Raw genomic sequence first — 27,753 nt, forward strand, 5'->3', positions numbered from 1 at the left:
GACAGTACTGGGGTGTAGTAAGTAGTCATGCAATGTGAGCGGGTTTTTTTTTTTTTTTTTTTTTTTAAAATCAAGGGTCTCCCTCAGAGGTAATGTTCCATTTATCAATGTCCTAGTGACGGGGAGCACTCCAACATGATTACGCTTTACATCCAATTGGCTGGAGAGACTGAAAGCGAGATGGAAAGACCTCTCCTGAATAAACCAACGTGTTTGTTATGCCTGAGTGACACAGCCGGGTCAAGTGAATGAGCGTTTAAGTGTCATGAATCTACTATTCCATATTTTCTGTAGTACTATACATGAAATGTCTGATTTGTGCACTGCTGACCCAACACTGCTCAGAAAAGATTTTAATGTCAGTTTAACTCAGTGTCTACTTTATTGTTTTTGACGAACTTCCAAAGCTTAATTAAAAATTTTAGTATGATCCACTGTATTTTTGGTTTTGTTATTGTCATAATGTTAATTTCTCATGTGCATCAATCACAAATTTGTCTTATTATCAGCTTTTCATTCATCTTTAAAGCACTCCGAATTGCAACACCAGAGCTGTGCAAATATAGTTTGATTCATTAATCTTCGAGCATCAACTGATCTATCTAAGCTGAACAGCAAACATTTATGCACAGTTTTGCAAGCCAACATACTTTAGCTCATTCCTATTATTTGTGATTATTTTTCTTTTATTTATGGTCATGGATTCTAATTAACCACATGGATATGACCCATCTTTTACACTCAGAAAACAGTGTAAAAGTCAGAGTTTGCTGCAGGCTCATCTGGGCATATAAGAAGCGGTTTCGCAGCATGCTGCAGGGTATGTTCGTTTCATGACCACTGATCTCACTAACAGTTAAAACTGTTTTAGTCAGTCTGAGTAAAATATCCCGCCTTGTTTGTTTCTCCAGATTCCTAACTGAAGCTTTGATGCATTTTCTGTGCCCATTGAGAAACTAAATTAGTCTTTGGGTAGCAAGTCTGGTGTGAAGTTGTTTGAGAATGGAAATGAAATGACAGCCACAGAGAGGAGACGGGGGATGGATAAAGAGTCTGACCTAGTTGGGAGAAGCACAGCAGCCCGAGGCCGCAGGCTTCCTTGGCCCTGGCTCCATTTCAGGTCATTTCTTTTGCTTTCATCCCTCCTCTCCTTTTTGCCGTTTATCCTCCCTCTCTTTTCTCCCGTCTGTTTTCATCTGTCCATGCAGTGCCGGTGATCAGTATGCAATATGTAGCAGTTGTTTATCGGTCAGACAAATTCGACACAGACGTTCCACTGCTTTACAGACTCTGTTGGAACTCACTTGAAGTGCTGGTGCTCTCTGGAGGTGCGGATCTTGGCGGAGTAGCGCTCGGCCAGTTTGTCCAGGCCTCTGGAGTACTCAAGCTGGAGCTCGGCCTTTCGGCGGAAGAACTCCTGCAGGTCCTGCAGCAGTTGCAGCCGGGATTCGGACTGCTGTTCCAGACAACGGAACTGCTCCACCAGCTGGTTACGGATCTCTGCAAATCAAAAAGAGAGACCGTCTTCAGAATAAATAAAGTCTCTCTGGGAGAGTGGGCTTACATGCTGGGCCTCACTTCTGCCTGCCAAACACTGCTGCAGGTCAGCATTAAACCCACATTCATTCAGCGGCGGATTGAGCAAAGCATGTAAATACAAATATGTGAGGATACAGTGGAGCCAGCACAAGCACTAATAAAAGAGGAAAGTCATCATAATTGGATAAAACTGGATGTCAAAGTGCATTTGTCTGCTGTCTCTAAATGTGTGTTTGTGTGCGCAGTGGGAGGGAGGGGGTGTGGGGGTGTCTAAATGCTGGGGTAGCACACGTGCATATGAGATGCATGTCTGATGATTGCAGCAGACAGCACGGAAAATATAAAATAGGTCAGCTTCTCAAAATGCATTGTGCTGAGCGAGCCTTCAGAGAAGTTTGTCTTGAAAAAAAAATTGCAAGCATTCTTTTGATTACAACATTACTGTGGTTTCTGTGTATGAGGGCTGGAAAATTGTTGCTCTTGTTCATAGTCTGAGAATGAGGAAAAATTATGTTTTAGTCAAAAATTTTGAAATATAGTTGATGTGGTTTATTGATACGAAAATCGATACTTGTAGGGAAATTATTTCTTCTCATTACAACAAGGTTTTCTTTGACCAGGAGACATTCATGCCTTGTTTTTCTACTCATACTCATAAATTTAAATTTGACTATTTCCTGTAAATCTTCTCACGGATAGATTTTTTCAAAATGACCACAGTTAAACGACCGCAGACTCCCTCCTGGGCAGCTTGTGTCGATATTTCAGTCGGCTACTCCTAAACACCTCTGGGATATCAACTAATAAAAGCATCCAATAAAGCAATAACATGACTTTTACAGTCTTACATTAACACTGAAAAGGAATACAAATCACATTCTGTGTCATCCATATACTGTTTATAGCAAGACTGGCATAAATCCTGTGGCTAAGAGGCTCCTCAATGTGAACAATATATCAAGTCAGAGCCTCCGGCTGATTGATTTGGTACATTCAAATATCCTGTTATTGCAAATGCAGCAAATTTATGCAAAAAAAATAAATTATCAAGCTGGTGCTGAAAGAATAAACGTATATATTGCTATCCACTCTAACTACATTTTGCAAGTCTTTAATTACAACTTGCTTGAGAATATCAGTTTGGATAACAGAAATTTGTCAAGCAATAATACCATAAAATCACTTTATAACAAGATCATTTTACTGAAAGCCAATAAACAACCAGTTTTTGAAGCATTGTGACAGACTTCAAAAAAGCAGCTGAAATTGGAATAGTTTACTTTAGCATACACATGATAACCTGAACCTACTGGTGGGTTCACATCTGTGGATTCTAAACACTCACTTATGTGCATAGGGAGATTAAACAAAGCTTCTCTCTGTACAGCACAACAGGAACCAGTTGAGCAACATTGAGATGGCTGAAGTTTCCACTATGACAGACTGCTACAACCATGCATATGATTGCTGTGCACTGAGAGGACCTCTGTATAAATTTATCAATGGAAAAGCAGCAGAGAGAAGAGGCTTTTTTGTTCAGTCCTAAATGCTGTTTCTGTATCTACAATAAAGGATTTCAACAATGCCTCCCCCAACGTCTGTGAGTGAAAATGTGAATGAGTGAGCAGGAGGGAGAAAAACAGAGTAAATATGTAGTCCCTTGCTATCTGTACATGTACCCCTCGTGGTCCCCACAGTTGCCCAGTTGCCTGGTTACATGCCTCTGGAGGCATCTCAATGAGAGCAGGCCAGTTCCCTGCTCTGACAGTCGCAGCAGTCAGTCTGTTTAGCATAATGGCCAAGGACAAGGGCAACTTACTCTGCATCGAAATACTCAACAAACAGCCTGTGATGATGAATGAGGCAGCAATCAAGTTCAACACAGAAAGAACTGTCTTGTACTCCTGCACTAAAATAGACCACTGAACAACACAATTTGTCGACCTCCGTGACTCAAATAAATTTTAGTCATACAGTGACGGTGTGTAAGAGTAAGCAGACAATAAAAGGAGTAAATCTAAACTGATTTCACTCTCTAAATTTCTAAGGGAAACATCAAATAGACTCACGATATTTGCATTCGCTCTCCTGTGAGGATGTTATTTTTAGATCTCAAACTGTTACTAGGGACTGTGCAATACTGCACTACATTCGATGAATCATTCAAGCCTTTGCAGAGTAATGCATAATTACATAGAAGATGGCAAGGAGTTCAAGTGAACTATACACTAAGAAATAAGCCTCAAAATGCTAAATGCAATCTCTCTCGTTTTGATCCTTTTATTGACGACACAAGAGCAACGAAATACTGAGTCACATGCTGTACCAGGCTTTCTTCCTGTGTAGCCAAAATGAATAAAATGTTACACGCCCAAAGGCCTGTGGAAATTCACAAATAGGATTTGAGACATTTGTACTGTTATTTTTCTGCAGTCCCCAAATGGTTAATATCCTGACATGTGCTGGTGACTTTAACAAGCATTTTGTGAATAAATTAATTGCTTCCAGAGACTTGTGTGGAGGGAGAATAAAATGAAGAAAAGAACTCCATATGCTTAAGTCACTGGGACACAGTGAACACAGCACACACCATGTTACAAACATGAATATGTAACAGCCTTTAAATACATAAACACAACAACTAAAATCCGCCCAATCTGCCCCCATCCTTAGTTGAAACATATTCTGATCATCCACATTATTTAGTGAATTCCTGATAGTTAAAAGCACCGACTTGAAAAGGAAAGTGTCTGCCTGCACTCAGCTGTTACAAGCCTGGACCCCCTCAAAAGGTCAAAAAGACAAAACATGTCTACCCACCAAGTTCAAATGCAGCATGTCTGTGGTGCCTACAATCTTGGATCTCTGACACACTATTTAATGAAACAAGAGGAAGATATTGGTCACTGTTGCCTTGCAGCTTTGCAGCTCCTGCATCACAGCAGCATAAAGCAGCAAGTAGCACATAGTGAGGAGTCAACTGTCACTACAGAAACCTGTTTAAACTAGCCTAGCGCAGCTATTGCAGTGGCCAGTAGCAGTCTCTGAGGCTGTGTCTATGGTTAGCCATGCGTGGCTAGTCACATGGGGGTTAACCCAGACTGACACGCTGACATAATTTGGTACAAATCAGAGCTCTGTTCTGTGAACACTTGTCCTCTGAATGTAGTAATGGCTATGGTATGCCTTTATAGTCTGTTTGCTTGACTTCACATTTCTTCCTCTCTCACTCCATATAAACATCTCTAACGAGGGACGGCATCACTGTTTGTACAGCCACAGGACAGGACAATCCAGGATGCAGTGGGTTGAATTCCAAACAGTTTTGTCTTCAAATCTTGCAACATTCAACTGTCAGCATGTAGCTGTCAGCACGGCAACAAACAGTGTCTCCTAGATGTTACCAAGACACGGGCAACAAAGCTGTTGTTTAGCTCGCGTAATGGAACCCTGACATTTCAAGACAGTATCAGTCGAAGCATTCTTTCATTATGATGAATACCCACAGAGGGGTGTGTCCGCATGCTCCCCATGGAATGCATATCTGCAATGAATATGGTGGCGGTAGGAGTGCTTATAGTAGGATGCTGCTTTGCGTCGTCATTAAGTCATGTCAGAAAGATAATACCATTTCTGTTCTTTTACTGCTGTTATGAGGACAGATGTCCAAGTAAAGTCAGGGTTATGTTATACAAATTCTGTAATGCTATACATTCCCTTAGCAACGGCAAATCTAGTAAAGGTATTGTATTAGACCCTATTGTAGAAATTTGCGCGCAAGACTCTAAACAGATCAAGTCGCATTAAAGACAATGTGGCCTACAGCTACAAGTACAGTATGACGCATGGTGAGGGGCATCCCCTCATTTAGTTGTATTTTGGTTTCAGATTAGCAGGAAGCTTCAAGGCACCTCAGGCTGGTCAACTACACGGTTCACAAGAAAAACAATCGTAACTAAAAAACCTGGCTACTCTGGAAGACAGACACAGCTACGATGCCAGACCTAAGAAATATTTAGGAGTTAATCGCTAAATGATGCCTTGACTTAATGACACAAAGCAATATCCTCTCTCACTAAGAGATTGTTCAGTCATCAGTCAGACTGTAAAGCCGTGAGCTCAAAACCCACAGCAGCACACAAAACGTAACCGAGACTCCGCTGTTTACTAAGATGTGGCATGTTGAAAATGCACCAAAGTGCATTAGGCTTGTGTCTGATTGAACTGCTGTGCAGTCAGCAACTCAGCATTATTGGAGGCCAGTGTCAGTGTCAGAATAAAGCCCCCACAGCTCCAAACCCATCTAAGCCCAGTTTGCAAATGAGCTTAAGATGTCAGCTTAAAAGCTTTTCCTGAAACTGAGACGAGAGATGGAGCTGTGATGGTTTGCTCCCAGCCGCAGAGCTGATGCGTAGACCAGAAGAAAGAGTGCGTGAAAGACAGCGAAGGAGTCAAACAAACAAACAAAGAGAATGATAAGGAGAAATTCAACCACACCTCAGACTGCAAAGTACTGATCATTCTGTTCATTCCAGACACAGCTTTTGTCATTACAGCTCAATGCATGTACAGCAGCAGTGAGGTCTTAAGTCTATAGAAGTAAAATTTCATTCACACACATTCATCCTTCAGGACCACCACTGTGCTACTAGGTTTCTGAACGTGACTGTGAAAAACATTTAAACAAGATCATAATTCTAACTACAGAGCTATACAAACAGATATTGTTTTGAATAGTTAATGTAATTTTATTTAACTTGATGCTAGGAGAAATCAAAAAACCTCGTGCAAACTGGTCTAGATTAAATTACAATGAAACTTCTATGTTGATTATTACCAAATAAAAAAATACTGGCAAATAACTAGAACAATAATATAATGTTTTTTGGAAAAGATGTAATCCCTCAGAGTTTGATGAAAAGGTCAGCATCTTAAATCTGTAAATATTCAGCTAACAGCACATGATTAGCAATGCACTAGGCCTTGTCCAGTGTTTGTTTTTTTAAATGATCCTATCAGACACAAAGCTTCCTCGTTACCACATTACATGTTGTTTGATTAATCTGCAAAAATATCATTGTGTAAAAACAACTGGCTGGAAAACCATGGGGAAACATATTGCTAACGATGTTGGCTGGTTATGTAAGTAAAGCTGAACCAAGTGAGTGCTAGCTGTAGTAAGAAAGTGGTACTGATCCTCTAATGCATCTCTCAAGAAAAAGTAGGCTGTGTATATTCAAAACAGTCAAACTACTATTTAAATGTTTTACGTTTACTATATGACTACTGTTAAAATGGTGTTTACACTCAGTATTGAATATGAACAGCTTTAGATTACTGCACATGTACTTTATCCACTCATAAACCAACAGACTGTTTTAAATCTGCCATATGGGTCACCATCTAAATGTACACAACACTGACAAACGATTAGAGGTGGTGGAGTTCAACACAATCACATATTTCACCCTACCACACACTTTCAGTGTGCACAGCCTGAAGCTGACTGTGGCTTTGGTGTTTTCAAGCTCTGCTGAGGCATTCTGAGCCAAAGAGACAATGCAGTATTTGCATATTCAGTATACAATTTAAACCAGGCTGTTTCTATTGGACCAATTAGCCTAATTATAGCCTATAGTAACTATAGACCACGAAAGCAGGCCCAAAACATAACCCACTTGAAACAGCACCAGGTTGAACAAAGCACTTTGTGAAGAAGGTTTCCACCACTGAGAGCTTGTTGGTGATCGTAAATGGTCAACAAACAGAGGTTTAAACATCTCAAATTGTATAATATGCTTAATTCTACCATTTTTGACAGAATACTCAATGTGGCCTCACATTTCAGCAAAACTGGAATCTTTTTTTGTCATAAGCTGGCAGTTAATAAGCTAATATAGCTTCTCTTAAATCATGATTGTTTCTGCAAATATTTTCTCCATAACTATAATAACTGTTTGTTATATAAAGTTTAAAAAACAAACAAACATGCTGGTCATGTCATGAAGCTCAACATGGGCCTTCAAAAACTACTTGTAGGGATTATTTCCCATTTTTGCTAAGAAACAGACTTCAGCAGATATTCAAACTCATTTCTGTTAGGCTTAATGGTTTTAAACAATCATTGATTGCACAAGGAAGCTAACCCGTCGGAATGACTGTGTTGCATAAAACCACAACTGTGCAAGGTTATGCACCACAGTGTGAAGAGTTGACACGATCGGAACTTGTCTCTTAAAGGCTGAGAAGACAGCCCACCCCTATACATCTAACACTGTCTGCTCCAATACAGCCTCAGTGGTCCTGACTCTCTCTGGGTGGTTCATCCAGTCACATATTTAGTGGCAGACAGTAAAATCCTTTCATGGTTCATAATTCATACAGACAGCATACATTATTGATGGACTTTCTGAACTGTTGGCTGTGTGACCTTCTCAAGCATTCCCTTTTCATCCTCACATTACGCTACATTTTGTCCTGGAGTGGCAGCAAAACACTAAAAACGGGCTGTCTTTGAAAATCACACACATTATGTCATTTCCATGTCAATTTTAACCCTTTTTACCCCCAAGAAGCTCCAGCTAAATGTGCTCTAGTGAACTGTCTTGTTGGTAAAGACACCAGGTGCACTTTGGAGCAAATTGTGGAGCTTGCATGTCCACACATACAGGGCTAGGCATGTTGTTGGATTGGGGCACAGAGAAACCGGTTCAGCCAAGTTACATCCTAATTAATGCACGACTAAATTCAAACAGCAGCCTCATCCACAATGATCAGAGTTGTGAAAATACAGGTAAATTATTTTTTCTAAAGGAACGCGTAAAAATTCAAACACTACCCTCCACAACAACACAATCTGTCCCACCCCACACAACACACTGCACACAGAAAAAAAAAAGGCAAAATGAAGCTTGTGGTAAAGTTACGCAATAGTGCCTCCACACAGTGAATAACAATGCGATGGGGCCTGCACGTTACCAACCTTTCACTTGGGTCTCATATTCGGCAATAATCTCTTTGTCCTTCTTGACTTTCGCCTGAGATGACATTTTGGGGTTGAGCGGATCGTTGCAAGCCTTCAGCCAGGAATCTCTGCCGCCACAATGCAGCGTTTCTCGTCTGCAGTCTCCTCTCTCCGGATAGTTGAGCAACAAATCAGACGCTAACCATCGCCCGCTTTGACACAACTTCGGAGATTAAACGCACTTCGGGGCTCCGCGACGTCGCCGTGCTGCGTTCAAGGCTACGCTCGATGCTAAAAGTGCATACTGTTCTCCGACCACTCCTCTCCGCCGCGACTCTTCACAGCAGACGAGCCCCGTTTGATGTTCATGTCACACACAGCCGCTGGAAGGAAGGAGCAGCTATGGCAGCCCCCGTGATAATAGCTCTTTGCTTCTGCACAGCCCCCGTCCAGTCTGCCTCTCCTCTCCTTTTTTCCCCTCTCCCTTCTCTCTCTCTCTCTCTCTCTCTCTCTCTCTCTCTCTCTCTCTCTCTCTCTCTCTCTCTCTCTCTCTCTCTCTCTCTCTCTCTCTCTCTCTCTCTCTCTGCAAGTTCAATGCTGCTGCAGAAAAGGCTGAATGGATGTGAAAGTCAATGTGCGACTCCTCCCCCAACCCTCCCTCCTTTTCCCCACTTTTTTCTTTTCATGGATGATTTAAGATTCTTCTGTGCGAACTGAAATGAAAACCTTTTTGCCAATAACAGATATGTTGTCAGCTGAGGCAGAGCATGTGGGAAATCAGAATTTGATTGCTGCGTTTCAGGAAAATCAGCAGCCTGGCAGCTCAGAAATGACTGCAGGGCTCAGCACTAGTTTGGTAGTGTGTATTGATTAGCCCTTATATTTTACTATTCTAGCTCATATGACATTTAACATAATTGTACTATTATCCCAAATACTAGCAGCCTATATATGTTTGGGAATAAATGCATTTTTACAGTATTTTATTGACCATACTGCACTGCATGATCTTCGCCCGGTAACATCTTTATTGATCTGTATTCCTGTATTGCACAGCACATCCACAAAGTTGGGGGATTCACAAGAAACAGATTTAAAAGAAGCAAAAAAAATGCACAAAAATTAATGTGGCAGAAGCTGAGATATCTTGACAAAACACTACATTTCCCATAATGCAGCTTCTTTAATGCATCTTTCTGTTTAGTACACCTGTCTGTGTTACTTCATTCCCCTTCATGATGCAGGCTCTATGTAAACAATGGCATCAGCTTCAAAGCTAGAAAACACCAATAATCTTATTTGGATTTAGAGATGAGCACCTAGAGATTTCACAACCTTTTCTACACACTGTCAGAATACGCATGATAGTTAATCTGATCTTTCTTTGTACAACTGCTGGATTGTCCTGTTCAGTAATCAGCAGTGTGGAATTGGCACTGAAAAAAAAATGCAAGAAAGCAGTTCAGTGTTAATATGCAGTAACTGATGATGAGATAATCACAGTATTTTTGCAACTAGTGTGCAGCTACAAAGTGTAAAGTACGTTGTTTACTTTTTTTTGACATATTTGGACATGCTAATTTGTGATCCACAAAACAGTAGACATGTCTGGTCCACACCATAGATAGTTTTTCAGGAGAATACTGACTTTGAAGCGTGGTGGTAAAGTTATGGTTATGGGTTGTTATTCTGCCAAGAACTGGACAGCTTGCAGTCTTTGACTGACCTATGATTTTTTCATATTAAAGAGTGCTTGAAGATAATACGAGGAAATCTGTCTGAAAGTTGAAGCTGAAATGGAATTGGACCCTTCAACAGCATCATGATCCTATACAAATCTACTGAGGAATGGCTCAAAAAGAAGAAATGGGGTTTAGGAAAGTCCAAAATTTCTTGTGGAGGGATTTGAAACAAGGAGCATAAGTCAATCCTCAGACATTTTAGGACTAAAAAAAAATTTGCATTGAAGCATTGAAAAAACAAAGGTATGTCAGACAACAGTGGACAGTCAAAATGCCAATAAGAGGTTTTTTCTGCTGAAGAAGCTTCTGGGGCCAGGGTACTCTTAGTTTTTCCCACAGAAGACAGTTACATCTATTGGCATTTTTGGCCAATAAATTCAATTGTTCCTTGTGGTTGTGTTCACATACATCACCTTCATCTGCTGGCACTCTATCAAAGAGGATCAAATGTTTACAAAAATTGAAAATTACTGGTTGACAACCGTGAAGCAACACATTTGTCATTGAAATGAGCAAAAATCTTTGCTTTTTTATTCTTCAGTCAACAACTTTAGATGATTTAAATCTTTTTGTTAATTGGGGGAAACTGGCTTGCTGTGAAAAGATATGTGGTGCAGCTAAACCCTTTACATCTTCAGTTGCAACATTGATGGAGCATTTCCTAAGAGAAAGCCAGCATGGCTCAGTGTGTCACACTGCCCTGCTTTTCCCCTCTCTGTGTGCTTCGCTGCAGCAGTCTGCTGACAAGGACTGTCAAATAACTTCCTGCAAGTGCAACTGTGTGCTCCATATTTGATCCTACAGCCTCCCAAAATGTGTTTTTTGTCACAGTCTCAGAGGAATGTAAACTGACATATAGGCCCGGGATAATTCCTCTTGCTAAAACATTGCATTTTGATCTGTGTCGGGAGATCCCCATCTGCCTTTGCACCAAATTCTCAGGAAATCTGTGAGCAACTGTCAGCCTGTGACAACTGTAAAGCTGGGAGAGAGCCCAGGAGAAATCTGCAGCAGAACCTTTCAGTTCTCACCAGGCAATCTCCACTCCAACTTCTAATTTCCTGAGCAAATGTTACTCACCACTACTTGGCCTTGGAGTGTGCCTGATAAAAAGCTGGGGTGGGTTTGAGAATAATGTGAAAAAGCTGCGTCTAACTAGGCCACGGAAACTTTAACAGCATCCACTTACAGAACTTTACAGGAGGAATGATCATCACATGGTCCACCAAGAACAGATTAGCTTCCTTCAGGAGGATAATGAAGATCTTTCTTTGTGGAAATACAACATTTACAGTTGTCTTTACAACATAGTTATTCAGGAGTCTGCTTAATGTGCACAATGTCATGTTTTGATTCAATAATTGATGACTTTACACAGAGAAGCTTGTTTATTATTTAACTGTTACCAACCAGAATATGATAAATGTTAAATTAAATAAGGCGTATGTTTTAAAGAGTTTTCATTCTGGACAGCGTTAGATCACACATGCCTCTCAAATAAACTGATGAATCAAGTGTAAACTTGGGCATGAAGTGCTACACAATATAAACCATGCAAATTTGCTTTTGACAAATCCTAAACTGTGCTTGCAGCGTCTGAAACCGAGCTCAAATTATGACTTGACTGTGTTATATTTGCCAACCTGACCAGGATTAATGGCAAAAATGTTTAGTTTTACCCCAGTTTTTGAGTAAAAAAATATGTCTTAATGCACAGTTGTAATGCACTTGAGCATTTTTTTTTTAACCTGTGACAATAACAACAAGATAGTTAATAGAAGCAAGATGCTAGTAGCTTTGGTGTGTGATATTGCATGAGATAGTCGATTAGCCTATAGCAGAGGCAGTTTGTTTAAAGTCATTTGGTTCCCAGTGCACCACACCCCACTTTTTATGAAACAGACTGTTTAGGGTCATTAACATAATAACAGCATTATTCCTGAGAGCCTGCCACTGTTGACTAGAGCTGTGCTGGTTGCTTCTCCTCCTTTGGGAGATATAGAGATTAAGACAATGTAAGCTTGATTCAGATTTGTAATGGAACACAATAAACAGTGAAAGCATAACATCCCACCGGACAGTTTTAAGCAGTTTGTTCGGAGTGTGCTTAATTTATTACATGAACAAATCTGCTGAACATGGAGGATCTAAGTGTACCTGGGTGCACAGTATGGATTTAACTGAGAGGAACTTCCTCAGCTAACAGAAAGCGGTTTGGAAATTCACTTAAGCTTCAGCATTTTCAGTCAATTTCCTTCATTGAAACATTCGGATGATAAGGTATACCTGTCATTTTTACTGTTTCATAGTTCGTATTTTGCAATTTCTGTCAGGTTTTCACATTAATTGAACTTTTAAATGCTACTATAGAGAATTGTGTATATATACAATAAAGATATATAACAAAGATAATACGTGTGTGGCTTTATATGTTTGTTTGTGCAGCAATATTTAAAACCCACATACCTGTACACTACCATCTGCTCCGAATGGCACAATATTAATCATTTATGTACATTATAATTTCATTGTTTACAGTGGGAATTCAAGCTTTACATTAGCTACACTGGTCTGTTTGGGAAGAACACACAGGATATTAGCTACGAGCTAGCGGCAACTGTAGACTACTGTACATGTAAATAAACCTGAAATTGCTATTTTACTGCCCTTTAAGTAATGTTATGTGATGTGATTTTTTTAGATTCAATATGTGGGTGTTTTTTTTTTGTTTTTTTTTTTACAGCTGTCTTACCAGCAAAACAAGGTGGCTGGTAACAGTTTGACTAGGCTGTGTGCACTTGGTTAAACCAGTGCTAATTTCTGCGGACAATAGTTCTGCCTCCTAAACATCAAGTCTTAAGTTGGACATGCCTAAATGCAGTCTTTTCGGGGGTTGATGAAACTATTGTTTTTTTCTCTTAAATATTGTGAAATGCAGATAAACATTTAATGTTTTTGCTGTGTTGATTTTAATGCTAAGTAACAACACATGAAAAGTGTCCGTTGACTCATTAGTTGGGGTTTGTTAATCTGCTAATTTTCCATTTTAGGTAACAAGTTACAGACTTACTTCACCTCAATGTCAAAATCTGCACTTCTCAACAGCATGTGGAAGCTGGAGTTGCTGTTTTCTGGGATAAGCTTTGATTATACTCCTGTGCAGATGTGCAAACAGACAGCTGCAGCCACCCACATATGCCTAGTTAAGTGAGACAATGCATAAACATTGATATTCCTTGGGTTTATTCTTATTGTAGACTCTTCAGACAGGATCTTTGCCACCTAACTATACCTACAGGTCTGAGAAAAACCCAAATTAGATAGCAACATGCACAGCTCAATCAGGAGTGATGTGTTATGTCTTTTCGCAGTCATATGTTTTGTACAAAGTTTGTAAAAAGAAAATGCATCAGAAGTCCCCATTGAAATGAATGGGAAGCAGACAACTACCAAAGCCCAGCCATCTTTGGAGTCATACTTTACAGTAGAAACTTCACTCGAAGTTTAAACTGGTCACAAGGCTTTTAATGCTATTCATCTCAGTCCGTGTTTTGCTCTCTTTTATGGTTTTTACACAGTTACAGTTTAAGTTTTATGAGCTTTTGTAACTGATGATTTTCATTCTGTTTATTTGTTCAGATTTTTTTAAAATAAAGTGCAGTTAACCGTGTCTCTCTTTCACAAATGTTATTCTATATGAACAATTTATACATAAAAATGTTGGCATTTTTGTCCTCGTTCACTCAGTGTGAGTGTAATTGCTGTGGGAGCTACCCCCCTTTTTTTTCTTTTTTCTTTTTACAAATCCCACTAAGACATGAGTCGTGCATTCCAGCTGGTCAGCACCTGTGCGAGGAGCATCTCCAGGGAGATCCAGACTCTGTGTCTGCAGGGCTTCTCCAAAGACAGCAATAAGGGTCCTCCCGTTCACACTAAAAGCTCCAACATCCAAATCTAGAAACAGAAACTTGCCATTTACAGCATCCAGAAGTCTTCCAGAGTTACTGCAAGGCATAACAAATGCCTGCCACCAATGATATTTCAAGGACATGCTGTACTTTGCAGTAATACCAAAAAACACACTTCAGCATGTGCATCAGCTTTACCCAAATGAAGCTAGTGTTGGTTTGAGTTTTTAATGCCTACTTGAAGACTTTAAAACTTAAAAAATCCAGGAGCTTTTACTTGAATTTAACTACAACAGTATTACTTTATTTAACTTATCAAACTGAACTAACATTGGCGGTCAGCGCAAACTTGCATTTGGTTTCTGTTTGATTTTAATGTTAGAACCAGTCAGTGGCATCTCCAAGATGGTGCCACAACCAGCCCTGACATCTCACTGGATCTCACTACCCAAGATCTGATTGGTCAAATTTATTCACTGGAAATCTAATGTCCTAATTTCAGTGCATGCAACTCCTGTATCTGAGAGCAAGTGAAAGCAGCATTAGATGACTGTAAACAATGAGTCTGAAGATATCACAGAGCACAAAAGACAGTTTTACCTCAAAACGTTAACCAGAACTGAAGTTCTGTTTGTTGTTTCCAGCTGTTGATATGAGTCTTTCCTCTGAGTTAGTTAAATAAATATCCGCAATTTCGAACAGCAGCAGGATCCAGATGAGGATCTATGAAGAGGAGGGAGGTGTGTGCATTTACACAACAAAACACAACAGCAACTTCATTAAATACTTGTAATTATAAATTATCATCAGCATGGATTCATCTGGATCAGAAAAAGTAATATTTTATTATAACAGTCTGATTTTTGTCCAATGTCGTTTTTTTTTTTAAATAAATCATATTTTCGTTGTATCAAATTTATTTTATTAGGGAGATCTTTCTCTCTCATATTGCTGCATTTTTGCAGTATTGACAAATTGTGTTCCTGGATATGTACACATTTTCTTCTACCATAAGTTGCTCTGCTAGATAAATCCTCCTCACTATGGACAGATTTTTTTAATTATAGGAGTCACAAATAAACAATCGATGTTTCGACTATGGGTGAACTTTTCCCCCTCAAATACTCAGCAGCATCTGGTCTCCTGTGGTCACCCTCATAATTAAAATATTGACTATGTTAGTCTATGCACTTAACATATTTAACTGTAAAACAAGAAAACTAAACTTTGCGGTTTCTGTGATGCTGTTGCAGCATCTGTTGGAGAAATGCTGAAACTCAGTTTTGCTCATCGTTTTATGTGCCACCTTGAGGTTTTAATTTGACCAACCCCATGAAAAATGCCTAGAGGCACCACTGCAATTAGTTCGATCAGTGTTCTTGCTCATATTGACAAGATCTATCCTTCTCTGTCCACTAAAGTGTTTCCTTATTTCTCCTAAAGTGAGATTTGTGAATTTTCTCAAGGGTAAACTGTGATCATATCCACAGAAGGGCAATGCTGAAGGTAACAAAAAGATATAAATTCAGTAATAATACACAGGAGCCACATGTGCAAATCTGTGTTTGGTGTGAGGTGAAATAAAACCATCTACAGACCAGTGTGCACTTCCGGTTGTACAAACAGAAGTGACTGCTGTGGCTTTCACAGTCTGCCGCTGTCATGCAGAAACCATGAATTAGTGCATGACTGCCCTCTGCTGTTCCTGCTGACACAAAGCAACCATCTAAAATCCAGATTTAATGCTTATCTTTCTTTTAGCTGTATCATTTACAACATTTTAAAAGCATTTAATTTTTATTTTTGTATTTAGTTCACACCTTTAAGGTGTGATTTACCGATATTTCACTAATTCACTTGCAAAACAGCACTTTGAATGAGTGCATCATAACTTACAAAACAAAGCCGAAACTGTGACAGATCTTATCTCTATTTCCAAATTAGTCAAATGACTCTTTGGTTTAAGTGTGTCATCAGGCACTTGCCCGTCACTGTTCGTAAGTCACGGAGATAAAAATAGAGGTTTCACAATGCTTTAGGGGAATTGGATGGTGTCATAGAAAACAAACCGTGAAAAACAGTCAGTGTCACACATTACATACAGTATGTTTTCTGACATCACCTCTTTCAATGAAACATGACTGACTGATGATGTCATGTCTGTGAAATTTTTTGGCATGTGGCTTTCCCATGCACATGTGAAGCAGAGAAGAGAAATCGTGATCAGGCTTGTTTGACATTATTCTGTCAAGTGTAACTTCATGCGAATCGGGCACTAAATAGTGGTGGCAGATAGCAATCTTTTAAAGTAGCTTCCATTTATGTGACTTGCTAGGGACATGGGGGTTTTGTGGTGTCTGACACTGTCTGTTGTAGCAGAGTGTTGCATAACACTTTTGTCACCAGCCACACCTTTCCGCGCCCCCTGACAAGTGGTAGTTACAGCTAAGCCGGGCTCAGAGCTATAAGTGAGTTGCCAGCAGCTATGGAGTAAATTATCTACAGGACAGCTCAACAGAAACATGCTGTGGACTATATTTCTACTTCTTAATGGACTGCTTATACTAATTCTCATTTACTCCTCTCGCACAAGGTAAATAATATTTTGATTTCTGCAGATGTAAAATTAGTACCAAAGGGTCTTTTCATAGGTTGTATGTGCCTGAAGTGTTGTAAAACACTGCATTAGAACATTTTTCAAGTGCTGGAATTTAGGAAAACTTTACAGCTGTTATTTTCTGAAAATAAGAATCTTTAACCTTAATCAAAAGCAATAGAAAACAGTATTAGATTTATTCAAATTAATTAAATTGTTTAAATTGTATCATAAACTGGATAACCTGAGAGCCAAGTAATTACATACTATCTGGGTGCAAATGTTCTGGGCAGTGAGTACCAGGTTGAGTTCCTGACTAGCTGGATCTTTATTTCATGTCATTCCTCCTGCTCTCTCACTTATTTGTCGGGTTTCACTTTCTAACAAAAGTGAAAAATGCCCCCCAAAAATCCTAAATATTGTTGTATCACTGATGAAATTAAACACACAGAACTTTAGTATTTCGTGTTGTTTTTAAACAACAGAACACACCGAAACTCAAAGTGATTTTGCTGCTTTATACTGTGACCTACATGCCTTTATGGTTTTGTAACCACAGAAATGAAGCTCTTTTGACTTCATGTAAATGCCAAACCTGTTGGGTGAGATTCATGAATGTGTGAAATGTAGATAAGCAAAACGCTATCACACTGTTGCAAATTAAATGCGTTTCCTTGTATCTGACAGACAAAAAAATGAGCCTCCTCTGGACAAAGGTTTCCTTCCGTGGCTGGGGCATGCTCTGGAGTTTGGAAAAGATGCTGCAAAGTTTTTGGGGCGGATGAAAGAAAAACATGGAGATATATTCACAGTAAGTTCTAAAAATGACTGCGAACATTTGATTCTCAACTTGAGCAAATATTCATATGCAATTGGTTTGAAGAGGAAAGGTCAGAGTGGGTTGTTTGCATCAAAAAACAAGAAATCTGAAATGACTAATCAGGAGCTAAAAGGCATTAGAACAAAGTGCATGTGCATGACTGCAGCAATACATCACTTTTAAAAGAACATTCATGTGTGAGGTGGCTCTAAGTTAATTAGTCTGTCATAATACTTTTAATCTGAATTAATCTGAAATTAGCTGTGTGGAGGCCACCACAACATGTTCTTTTTCCAGTTGCTTAATCCACAAAAGGAGGCATTTTCAGGTAGAAGAACTCTAATAAGAGCCAGTTCAAAGTAGTGACTGTTTGAACAACTGAAACGATGTCTTCACAGGTCCGTGTTGCTGGTCATTATGTGACAGTGCTATTAGACCCGAACTCCTTTGATAGCGTGCTGAATGACACAGTCTGCTTCGACTTCTCCCGTATCAAAAACCAGCTTTTGAAAAGGATCTTCAGTCTGCAGCTGCCAAACGTCCAACCTACATCAGAGAGAAATTGGATGAAACAGTAATGAATGCATCTTTAGTCCACAGACTTTCTGCTTCATGAATTGACATATTTTAAATAAGTGTTGAAAATGTTGATATAACAACATTACTTTGCTTTCCTTAGGCATTTTCAAGGCCTCAGTCTCTTCAAGTTCAGCAGCTGTATGAATACTCACCTTCAGAACCTGCTCCTCAGTAACAACAAAGGCTGTGGCCCTTCAGAGTGGAGACAGGATGGACTCTTTAGCCTCTGTTACAGTCTTCTTTTCAGGTAACTTGCAGCATTTTAATCTAGAAAAATGCTCAAAACAAAAAGATAAAGCCAAGAGTTTTTAACTTTAATATTGTTCTCAGGGCTGGATATCTTACATTGTTCGAGAGGAGAGACAATAGTGCAGAAGTCTACAAAGAGTTCCGCAAGTTTGATGATCTTCTCACCAAATTGGCTCGTTGCATGCTCAAAAGAGGCAAGCCGTACAGTAGTAAATGAAACTGAAGTTTGTTTTGCTTTTAGGAGCCAATCTAGCTTTACATCTATACAGCACAGTCAAGTAACTGTGAATTTATGCCAACAGAGGAAAGGAAGGCAGCCAACTCCTCCCGGGAGCGACTGTGGGAGCTGCTGTCCCCAGGCTGCCTCAGCGGGGGGTCGCAGGGAAACTCCTGGCAGCAGAGTTACCATCGCTTCCTGCAGGAGGAGGGGATAGATGCAGAAATGCAGAAAAAAGCCGCGCTGCTGCAGCTGTGGACCACACAGGTGAGAGCTGTTTTATTGTCTGTCTCTCCCCCACACAATACAAAAACCACAAACACACACACTCACACACCAGGCCTCGAGGTGATACCAAGACATACAAACTTTCCACGCCCTGGATGAATGCTTGAATTCCTCGCCATGGTGCTCAGAGCTGCCAACAATGCATTAGTGAGACAGAGTGGATTCCTCACTGCTAAGTTACTCAGAGCGACCTGCCTCAACCGGTAGCTCAGAGGGGATATTTGCCAATTTTGGTCATGTGAATCAGTCTCCACGTCAGCTTGTCTTACTTGAAATTCAGTAATTACACGTGTAAACAGTGTGCAGGAAAACTGAACTGTGAGTTGCTTCCTCTTTTTTCGTGCGTCACACAGTATACCTGGAAATCGTGCTCATGTTTTCTCTGCTTGCTACAGTGCAACTCCTCACAGTGTTGTGTAACATGTGTGCATGGATACAGAGGTTGTTTAAATACAACAATTAATCTCTCTTGGATACTCTGTCCAGTGCAGAATTCCCTCTTAGGTTAATCAGTAACCCTGTTATTGTCTATAAAATCTTGTTTAAATCTAATTTATTTAGTTTAGGATGGCTATGGTAAAAGAGGTTGGCTTTATTAGCAATATTGACACAGGTGTCAATTCAATACAGAATTGTTGTCCAGTCCACTCCAGACATGTTCAGAGCATTACTGGTAGCATTACTTCTTGCTTCCAGTTGGGGGAGATAGCAAGCTGTCTTTGTGCCTGCTTTAATCTATGCTACATTTCATCTGTAATAGTTCTAGTCCTTTGCTAACCTGACGGTCTCCTTTCAACAAAGGGTGTTTACCCTTTAACATCCATGCACAGCATTTAAGCGAGAACAAACCTCTGTCAGACCACCCACCGCAGGCTCTCATAGCTCTCTGCTTGTTTGGGAAAAGACCGCCAGTCCTCAAGCATCTTTGTTTGTGCGTTTTTTCATGTCTGCTCGGATATTGGAGCACACAGTCTCAGTCTTGGTTGGAAACTGGAGCACCACTGCAGAGAATAGTCGGATTAGATGTGAGACTAGTCAGAGGTGCCAGAGTGAATGTTGGTTATCGAAAGATTGACGTATTTCAGAGCAAAGTGTAATGCTAGGATTTCACTCAAGCCATTTATAACATCATCATGAATCCTGCACAAGCTTGAGGTTGCTGCCCTCTTTCCATCTGCAAGCAATCAATGTTATTGACTGAAACATATATATGGGCTGAAATGAATTTATTAGTTATTTACCCTTTAGGGGCGATCAGGATGTAATGTGTTGTTGTGTCTCATCCTCACACGTTTTTTAAATAAAAAGAATCTCTGATTACATCAAAGGTTAGACAAATCTGATGCCACAGTCAAACTGAAATATGTAGTTGGAGCCTGCAGCTGTTTAGATTAGCCTAGCATTTAGACTGTAAATAGGGGAAACATCTTGACTGGTTCGGTAGCAGAAACTTTAGCATCATTTGCTTCATTCATACAACTAAAGTGTAAAATTACAGAAGCTTCATATTAAGTCTACTGACATTTGCTTCCTGAAATTGAAAATCTTTTGCTGTCAGAATCCCCATGCTGTTGGCATAGACACACTCATTTCATTATCTGAGGTGACAGATCTGATGATCTGAAGCTCTAAGAGGGCAGAAAGACAATGTGACACACCTTTTACTTTCTTTTGGGCATTTGCCCCAGCTGTCAGTGTAGAGCTGACCTGATGTGCAGACAAACAGCTCCCCTAACCCATAACAATTACGGTCTGACAGGCTCAGGTGTCTCTCCCTGAGATGCTGGCAGCATTGTCTTCAAAGCGTGCACTTATTTACTAGTCTCTCTTCATGTCAGTCACATTCAGACAGCAGCAGTGCAGAAAAATAACAGGAAATATTAATTTGAAATGTTCTCAGTTGCAGATAAATAATCTGAAGTACTGTTCCTATATGCGTTCGGTGTTCACATGTACAAAATATGCACTCAGTTATGTGCAGATTTTCCTACTTGAAACTTACATAAAGGTTTGTGTGTGTGCTGTGTTGGATGCTTTTCCTTTCAGTGCAATGCTGGACCTGCTGCCTTTTGGCTCCTTGGCTTCCTGCTCACTCACCCCGAGGCCATGGAGGCTGTTAAGTCAGAGATCAGAGGCCTTTCCGCTCTCCAGGATACTTCCCTACAGCATCCCCTCATCAGCTTGCTGGAAGCACACAGCACACCTGTGTTTGGTACGTAACAGCTGCTAGCAGCCTTTTTGTGTTACTCACTCAAGCTGCTCCACTTTGTGGTTCAGTCAGATGGAAACAAAGACGAGTCGGACTTGTTGGAAATAAGTTTGTGTACTGAAAACGGTGACCGGGACAAGTTTGGCCTTTAAATCTATTAAATGATGATTGCTTTTCTTCACATATTCGCATCTGTGTAAATGTTTGTGCCTCTCTAAATTGCACCAGAGGGCACCGCTGATTTAACTCACGATGACACCCCTCTGACATCATCCGCTCTGCTGTCCTTTCCATTCTGCAGATAGCGTTCTGAGTGAGACCCTACGACTCACCGCTGCGGTAATGATCAACAGGGAGGTGGTGCAGGACAAGATCCTGCGCCTGGCCAACGGACAGGAGTACCACCTCAGACGAGGGGATAGAGTGTGCCTGTTCCCCTTCATCAGCCCTCAGACGGACCCACAGATACACCAAGAACCACAGGTATTTAGTGTGTGTGCACTAAGACATGAGAGCATTAACAGCAGGAACATAAAAATGCAACTGTGTATGAGACATTCTAAGCATGTAACACAGTCCACTTATGAGGACTAGGAATGGGTGCTGAAACTCGATTTTAAACATACCCCAGGGTTAAATTATTAAAGACCAGAGGATCGATGAACTCTGACACTATTAATTCTGCTCGGTACTGGAGGAATTACAAAATAGATTTCCTATTTGTTATTGCTGCATAAACATTATCTTGCGCATTTTATTCCGCCAACTCTGCTTCTGACGTATTTGTGAAGCATTTTTGCTATTCCCAATCCAGAAGACGGGTTTCTCTCCAAGCCTGCATGCGAGGGGAGGCGGCAACTCTCACATACACACAAAGCCTGCTCTTAGTGATGATGGGAAAGAGAGCTAAGCATTTCAAAGCGTGACTGCACTTCACTAGAGTCAATACTGACAATGCTCATTGCCACAGATACAACAAATCTACTGATTATAATAGTGGAAATGAGTCTGGTCAAACAGTGAAAGTTCATCACATACAGAGAAATGTCATGTGGGGGAACAGCTTAGGGGTTAGCGAAATTATATTAACATGGGTTAAGGATTAGAAGTAGGTATTAGCCAACTGATTGTTAGTTTAAGGATTGTATTCATCAATTCACCTGAAATGGTCAGAATTTTACTTTAAGTCACCACCAGGGTGATTTAGTGCAAGCAAACTCTGACTTGCTTTACTTTCTCTAACTGAATGTTGGTGTTGGAAGTTGTAGAAGAAGTACACACAACTGTTTTCTTAAGTAAAACTATGAACACCACACAGTAAAATACTCTCAAAGTTAAATCTGCTCTAAATATATTTAGTTTTTTCTCTTCCTGACGCTAAGCAGTATTGGTAAAAGAAGTAGTACTGGTAAAATCCAAATGATATACACATCCATTATACTAAAATTAAACTGCTGCAATGACAAAAGACTACTTACACTTGTAGACCTCCATAGGGAGATTTTAACAGCATTTTAAAGGATCGAATTTCATCTATAGCAGCCAACATTAAGAACAGTGATTTCAATCCCTGACAGAATGCATCCTTTGGAATAAGCTTGCAAATGTCCACAAATTAATGATGAATAAAGAACATATTTAATTTGTCTTCAATGGTTAGAGGTAAAAAAAAAACAAAAAACATTTATTTGACAGAATATATGGAGGATGACACATAGTACAATATAATCAAACTTGTACGATATTACAATGCATGCACCCAACTTATGGCATCATGTTTTGTTCTTGTTTTTCCTCGACAGGTTTTCAAATATGATCGCTTCCTAAATGAAGATATGACAGTGAAGGATACATTCTACAAGGATGGGAAAATGCTCAAGTACGGCACCATGCCTTGGGGTGCAGGGAGGAACAGCTGCGTTGGAAAAGAGTTTGCCGTTACAACCATTAAACAGTGAGTGTAACAATCCCCTGCTTTTTTTCTCTTTTGGATCTTTCCATGATATATCTTAATTTTAAGAATGATGCATTCATCATCAAAGACTTTCCTGCAAATTCATCCCGATTACCAGATCAGAACAGCAAAAATCCATCTTTACTTAATATTCCCCCTTTTATCATTTCAATCCCGCTTTCATGTTCTCTGTCAGTATTAGCAGCCAGCTGTAATGCAGTAATTGCCTTTACTCTGTGGTGAATTGTATGGACAAGGCTAGAGGACAGTCAGTAGGCAAAGCGTGTCTCTGTCAGACATCATCTCCAGTTACAGAGGCTAAAGGTCAGTCAGTGTAATCCACAACATGCAAAAGAAAAGGGCAGCTGGTTGATGCTGACATGTAGCTTTTGGAAATCTGTTATTTCTGCTGCTTTTTTATTTAATTTTTTATGTGATTTGTTGATGTATTCGGTGTTTCTGTCATATAATTTCTGTCATTTGAAACCTAAATGTGATGCTACTAACACTGCCTGATAAGTCACGCTGATTGGTGAGCGGTTTGTCGTTGCTCTAAACACTGAAACTCTTTGTGTCTCGAGATTCGTGTTCCTGTTAATGACACATCTTGATCTGGAGATGTGCAACCCCAAGGCTAAACTGCCACCAGTTAATCCCAGTCGCTACGGCTTTGGGATGCTGCAGCCAGACGGAGATCTGCAGGTCCGATACAGACTGAAGAGGACGCAGCATGAAATATGACTTGATGAATACAAACAGTGACTGACAAACCTTTTTGCACTGAATGTAATGTAGCACTATTTATTCCATGTCATATTTAATCAGTTCAGTTATTAATCATATTTAACTTTGTTGTATATAAATTATTAATTAATAAAAATTTAAAAAAAACAACAAGTCAAATGGACATTTCTTTCTTTCTATATACAAGTTACCTCCATACAGTGAAGCAAGAGGCATCATGTGTTCAGCAGTTACATTTTTATAATGAAGCATACTTGCTCATGCACAGATCATGAATTTTTCAATCAGGAAATTGCTTACATGTAAAAAAAAAAAAAAAAAAAAAAAAAGAATCCTAAATTACATCCACAAACTTCTGGAAGGCCTCTGGTTGTATCTTTGATGACTACTATTGACAGAATTAATGCAGTTCAATGAAATTTGTTGGATTGTTGACAGGCTTGTTTCTTCAGTACAGTCTACTGGTTCTTGATGGGACTTACCTTAATTCTACCTTATTTAAATGTTTCTTTTCCACTATTGTTGTGTGTTTGGGGTCAGTGTCTTGTTGGAACATCCAGCTGTGTCTAAGACCCAACCTTCTGGCTGGAGATTTTAGCTTTTCCTGAAGAATGTGGAGGTAATCCTCCTTCTTCATTAGCACCAGTTTGACTGGAAGCAGGACAACCCCAGAGCATAATAATGCCACCACTTTCTTGGTGGTACGATGGCTCCTTGTTGTGATATTCTTGGGGTTAAACGTCTCACCTTCTCTTCTCCAAACATAATTCTGTACATTGTGACCAAATAGCAATGTTTGTGACACAACTGTACCATGCACAAACATTTGTTTGGAATCTGAAGCTGCTTTCATTGGTTCTGAGAGACTGTCCTGACTTGTTCAACTCAATGATTTACTTTTGCAGATCTTTGCTGATCTTTGCTGTGTTTGTGATGAGTCTACTAAATGTATCAAATGAGCCAAATTTAAATAGGCTCAGAGGAGTCAGTAGCTGTAAACAATCATAATAATACACAAGAAGTAAGAGGTCATGTAACTAAAAGAATTGATCAGCACAGCTTTCTACATCCCAAGAACTGATACGTCAAGTTGCTGTAGGTATATTTTGACCCACCAGATTTACCATCTTTTGAGAAGATAACAAATCTGAGAAAGAACCAAAAAGTCATGATTGTTTTTTTGTGAAGATGCTCATGTTTCAACAATCCATCACAGAAAATTAACAGTGATAGAAGTCATTGGAGACTCAAGCTTGCCATGACTCACATGGTTTTAGCAGTGCATGTGAACATTTGTTAGCAACTGTACATTTTTGGCTACTTTTGCTTTTTGATACTTACAGTAGACATTTCACTGCTATTGCTTTTTGTAGCTACGTAGGATTGGATTTTTCAAGCTTGGAAATTAGCATTTTTTCTAATAATGAGATGGTAATTTTTGAAGAAATCCGGAAAGTCCACCTAAACCTGCAAACCACTGTAAAACTGGAGAGACCTGGTGTAAGTTTCGTATTAGAAGAATGCTTAAATCATTTTTTATTAAAACATATCGATTTTCGACAGTGTTGTTGACTTCAGATCATTGGATAACATACCTTTATTTTCTCCTACTCATCTTTTCATGCGTAGTTACGCGTCTACCCAACATTACACCTCGACCTACAGCAGAGTGCTGAGAGTGATACAGTCATGCGTCGGGGCGCGGAGCTGAATGAGTTAAACAGCTGTAGAAGGGAGCGCTGAGCTGAGCTGCCATGGATCCACCTTCCCAGAGATGCAGCGCCTCCTCACACAGATGACTGAGGAACACAGGTAGTCTGTCCGGGCGGGCTGTCGGCGTACTTGTTGATCTTCGGGCGAAATATATGGAGCAGCAAAACCGGTGGATAAGGCAGTAGATCGTGCTGAAGATCTCTCTGCCATGTCGGAGGCAGAGGACGGGGAAATGGATTGGGTTAGACCCTGGCAATAATAAACCAATAACGACGCCTCCTGTTCTTTCTTTTTTTTTTAAGTGCTTCATCTGTGTTTGTGGCAGCGGATTGATCGTTCCCAGAGCGGTACGTGCTGATTTGATTCTGTGCAGGATGACAACAACAACAGCAACTCACTACGGTATTTCCATTTAAAGCTCATTTCCATCTCTGGACTTTGAATGATATGCATACCTATCAGTTGTAACAGCTCCTCGGCGGTATGTCGGAACACTCTGCATTCAAGCTGCACCAACATGGAGCTCAGCAGGCAGTGTTTAGAAGAAGAAAAAAATACATGAAAAAGGCTTAACGAGGGATGATTTGCATTCACCACACTGCACTTTTTGATGATCAGTAAACATCTCAGCCTTTTGTGGCTGTAGCTACGCAGAAGAGGGGATGGTGTTTGTGTTGTGGTTTGTTTGATGCCGAGCTGCTTTATTTAAAAGCCTTGGGTTGGATATAACACGAGGGTGGAGGCTCCCTCAAATTGTTTCCCGCAGCAGCCTGTTAGACACATCACAACCGCCGTGGTGATCTTTATTCTACATGCGCATTGTGATGCATGTTGACACAGTCCTCGGGCCTAATTGTGTCTGTGAAGTGCCAGAAACTTTGTGTGACAGTGATCAATGGCCACATCTGCGGGCCTGCTGCGTTGTTGCGCGGGGGGCCTCCACGCTCTCATATGCAGACATAAATAAACACGATGTGCAGCTTCATAAAATGCAGGAGAAGGTGTGATCGAGGCTTTCCCCCTCCTCTTGCCAACCTGCCTGCGTTCCCAGGGGAGCTCGCCGTGATTCAGGGGAGTGAGCAGCGCTTCCTGGTGTTTCAGCACCACTGAGCTGGACAGCGCTCACTTTGTACCACACTCATCACTGTGCTGTCCTGCGTCCCACCCACAGCTCTGCATGGGCGTCATATGAGCAGAGAGCGGCCAAAATGCTCGGGATGACAAACTGCTACATGCAAACAAATAGATTGAATCAGGAGATCAGGATTTGTTATGTTCTCCCTGCAGATTGCGTGCAGCCACAAGCAGGAGAGATAGCTTTTTTGTTTTGCACAAGGAGTGATATTTTGCTATTAGTACATCAGCTACCATGGTGGTAGCGTCTCAAAAATAAAGTCAGGACAAGTAGATTTAATCCCTAATTTAATGTCCTAACCCCATTATTCAAACTTGCGAGTTTAATTTGCAATCATATTCTTTTTTTTTTTCAAGTAAAAAAGCACTTTGTTGTTTTAAATGGGCAATTATAAAAAGGGTGACTTGACTCTGAAGTTTTACATTCAACATAATGAGTACCTGCAACTATTTGTCATCTTTGCCAAATATTTTCCCCCTGAATAGAAGTGCATGAGTCTGCAGACCAGCTTTAGGCGTGAGTCATCTCAAGAACCCCCATCTTAGTGTAGGTTTATCAGTGCTTCAGGAAGGGCTCCAGACTGTGACCAAAATGGTTGCATTTGCGACCTTTTTTTTGAGAGAGAGAGAGTTAAAATTTCAAGTGGTCTCATTGTGGGAGTTCATGATGATCATTTAGCTGTGTTTATGTCGCTGTCACTGCATTAACAACAGTGTTGGAAAGTAGTACTTCCACAACTTCTGTGTAATACAGTCCTTTCGTGAAAAATTCAAAGAAAAGACTGCGTGTAGAAAAAAAAGTCAATTTCATCTTGGAAATATCTGACATTAGAATGCCATAATTAAACTCTTTTCAAAGTCCTTTTTGGCCACACACCTGTCAGAGCACACCATTGCCTGTATTGTGGGGCGTTTAGGGAACATTGGTAAATTGTAGCGTCTATCGAAAAGAAAATCTTCAGCAAGTGATGTGTTTTACCTGTGATAAGATGACAGATGCGACCAAATGAGAAAGTTGGTCCTTCAGGAAATAATTTTAGATGATTCAAAGATGAGTAAAAATCCAACTTAGCTGCTCTGAAACCCAGAAGACCTAT

General features: G+C 40.1%; 3 protein-coding genes across 4 annotated transcripts in view; 2 read left to right on the plus strand and 1 right to left on the minus strand.

The window, feature by feature from the left end:
• Positions 1 to 9,002, minus strand: part of LOC110947936 (SLIT-ROBO Rho GTPase-activating protein 3-like) — a 34,779-nt gene extending 25,777 nt beyond the window's left edge. Inside the window, exons 1-2 of one of the 2 annotated variants that reach the window (XM_022189289.2) lie at positions 8,522 to 9,002; positions 1,305 to 1,500 (exon numbers count right to left, since the gene is read on the minus strand). In XM_022189289.2, coding sequence (XP_022044981.2) covers positions 1,305 to 1,500; positions 8,522 to 8,588 — 263 coding nt within the window. In that variant the 5' untranslated portion in view covers positions 8,589 to 9,002. The remainder of the gene's footprint in view (positions 1 to 1,304; positions 1,501 to 8,521) is intronic. The other variant, XM_022189288.2, reaches the window with a different exon arrangement.
• Positions 9,003 to 16,477: 7,475 nt separating this feature from the next.
• On the plus strand, positions 16,478 to 23,947 carry ptgis (prostaglandin I2 (prostacyclin) synthase). Its single transcript, XM_022189223.2, has 10 exons — positions 16,478 to 16,746; positions 17,437 to 17,560; positions 17,968 to 18,143; positions 18,249 to 18,395; positions 18,479 to 18,591; positions 18,700 to 18,881; positions 20,949 to 21,114; positions 21,413 to 21,594; positions 22,914 to 23,065; positions 23,647 to 23,947. Exons 1-10 carry the CDS (start codon positions 16,676 to 16,678, stop codon positions 23,804 to 23,806), a joined length of 1,473 nt encoding a protein of 490 aa, XP_022044915.1. The 5' UTR covers positions 16,478 to 16,675; the 3' UTR covers positions 23,807 to 23,947.
• A 1,505-nt stretch (positions 23,948 to 25,452) lies between these two features.
• Positions 25,453 to 27,753, plus strand: part of kcnb1 (potassium voltage-gated channel, Shab-related subfamily, member 1) — a 31,172-nt gene continuing 28,871 nt past the window's right edge. The window contains 1 exon segment of the mRNA XM_022189285.2: positions 25,453 to 25,924. The gene's annotated coding sequence lies outside the window, so the exon portion shown is untranslated.

Source organism: Acanthochromis polyacanthus, chromosome 5 (genome assembly GCF_021347895.1).
Source record: "Acanthochromis polyacanthus isolate Apoly-LR-REF ecotype Palm Island chromosome 5, KAUST_Apoly_ChrSc, whole genome shotgun sequence".
NCBI lineage: Eukaryota > Metazoa > Chordata > Actinopteri > Pomacentridae > Acanthochromis > Acanthochromis polyacanthus.

Coding starts and splice junctions, on each gene's coding strand:
- ptgis (XM_022189223.2), top strand. CDS start 16,676: ATGCTGTGGACTATATTTCTACTTCTTAATGGACTGCTTATACTAATT. Junction 16,747..17,436: donor ATTTACTCCTCTCGCACAAG/GTAAATAATATT, acceptor TGTATCTGACAG/ACAAAAAAATGAGCCTCCTC. Junction 18,396..18,478: donor TGTTACAGTCTTCTTTTCAG/GTAACTTGCAGC, acceptor TATTGTTCTCAG/GGCTGGATATCTTACATTGT.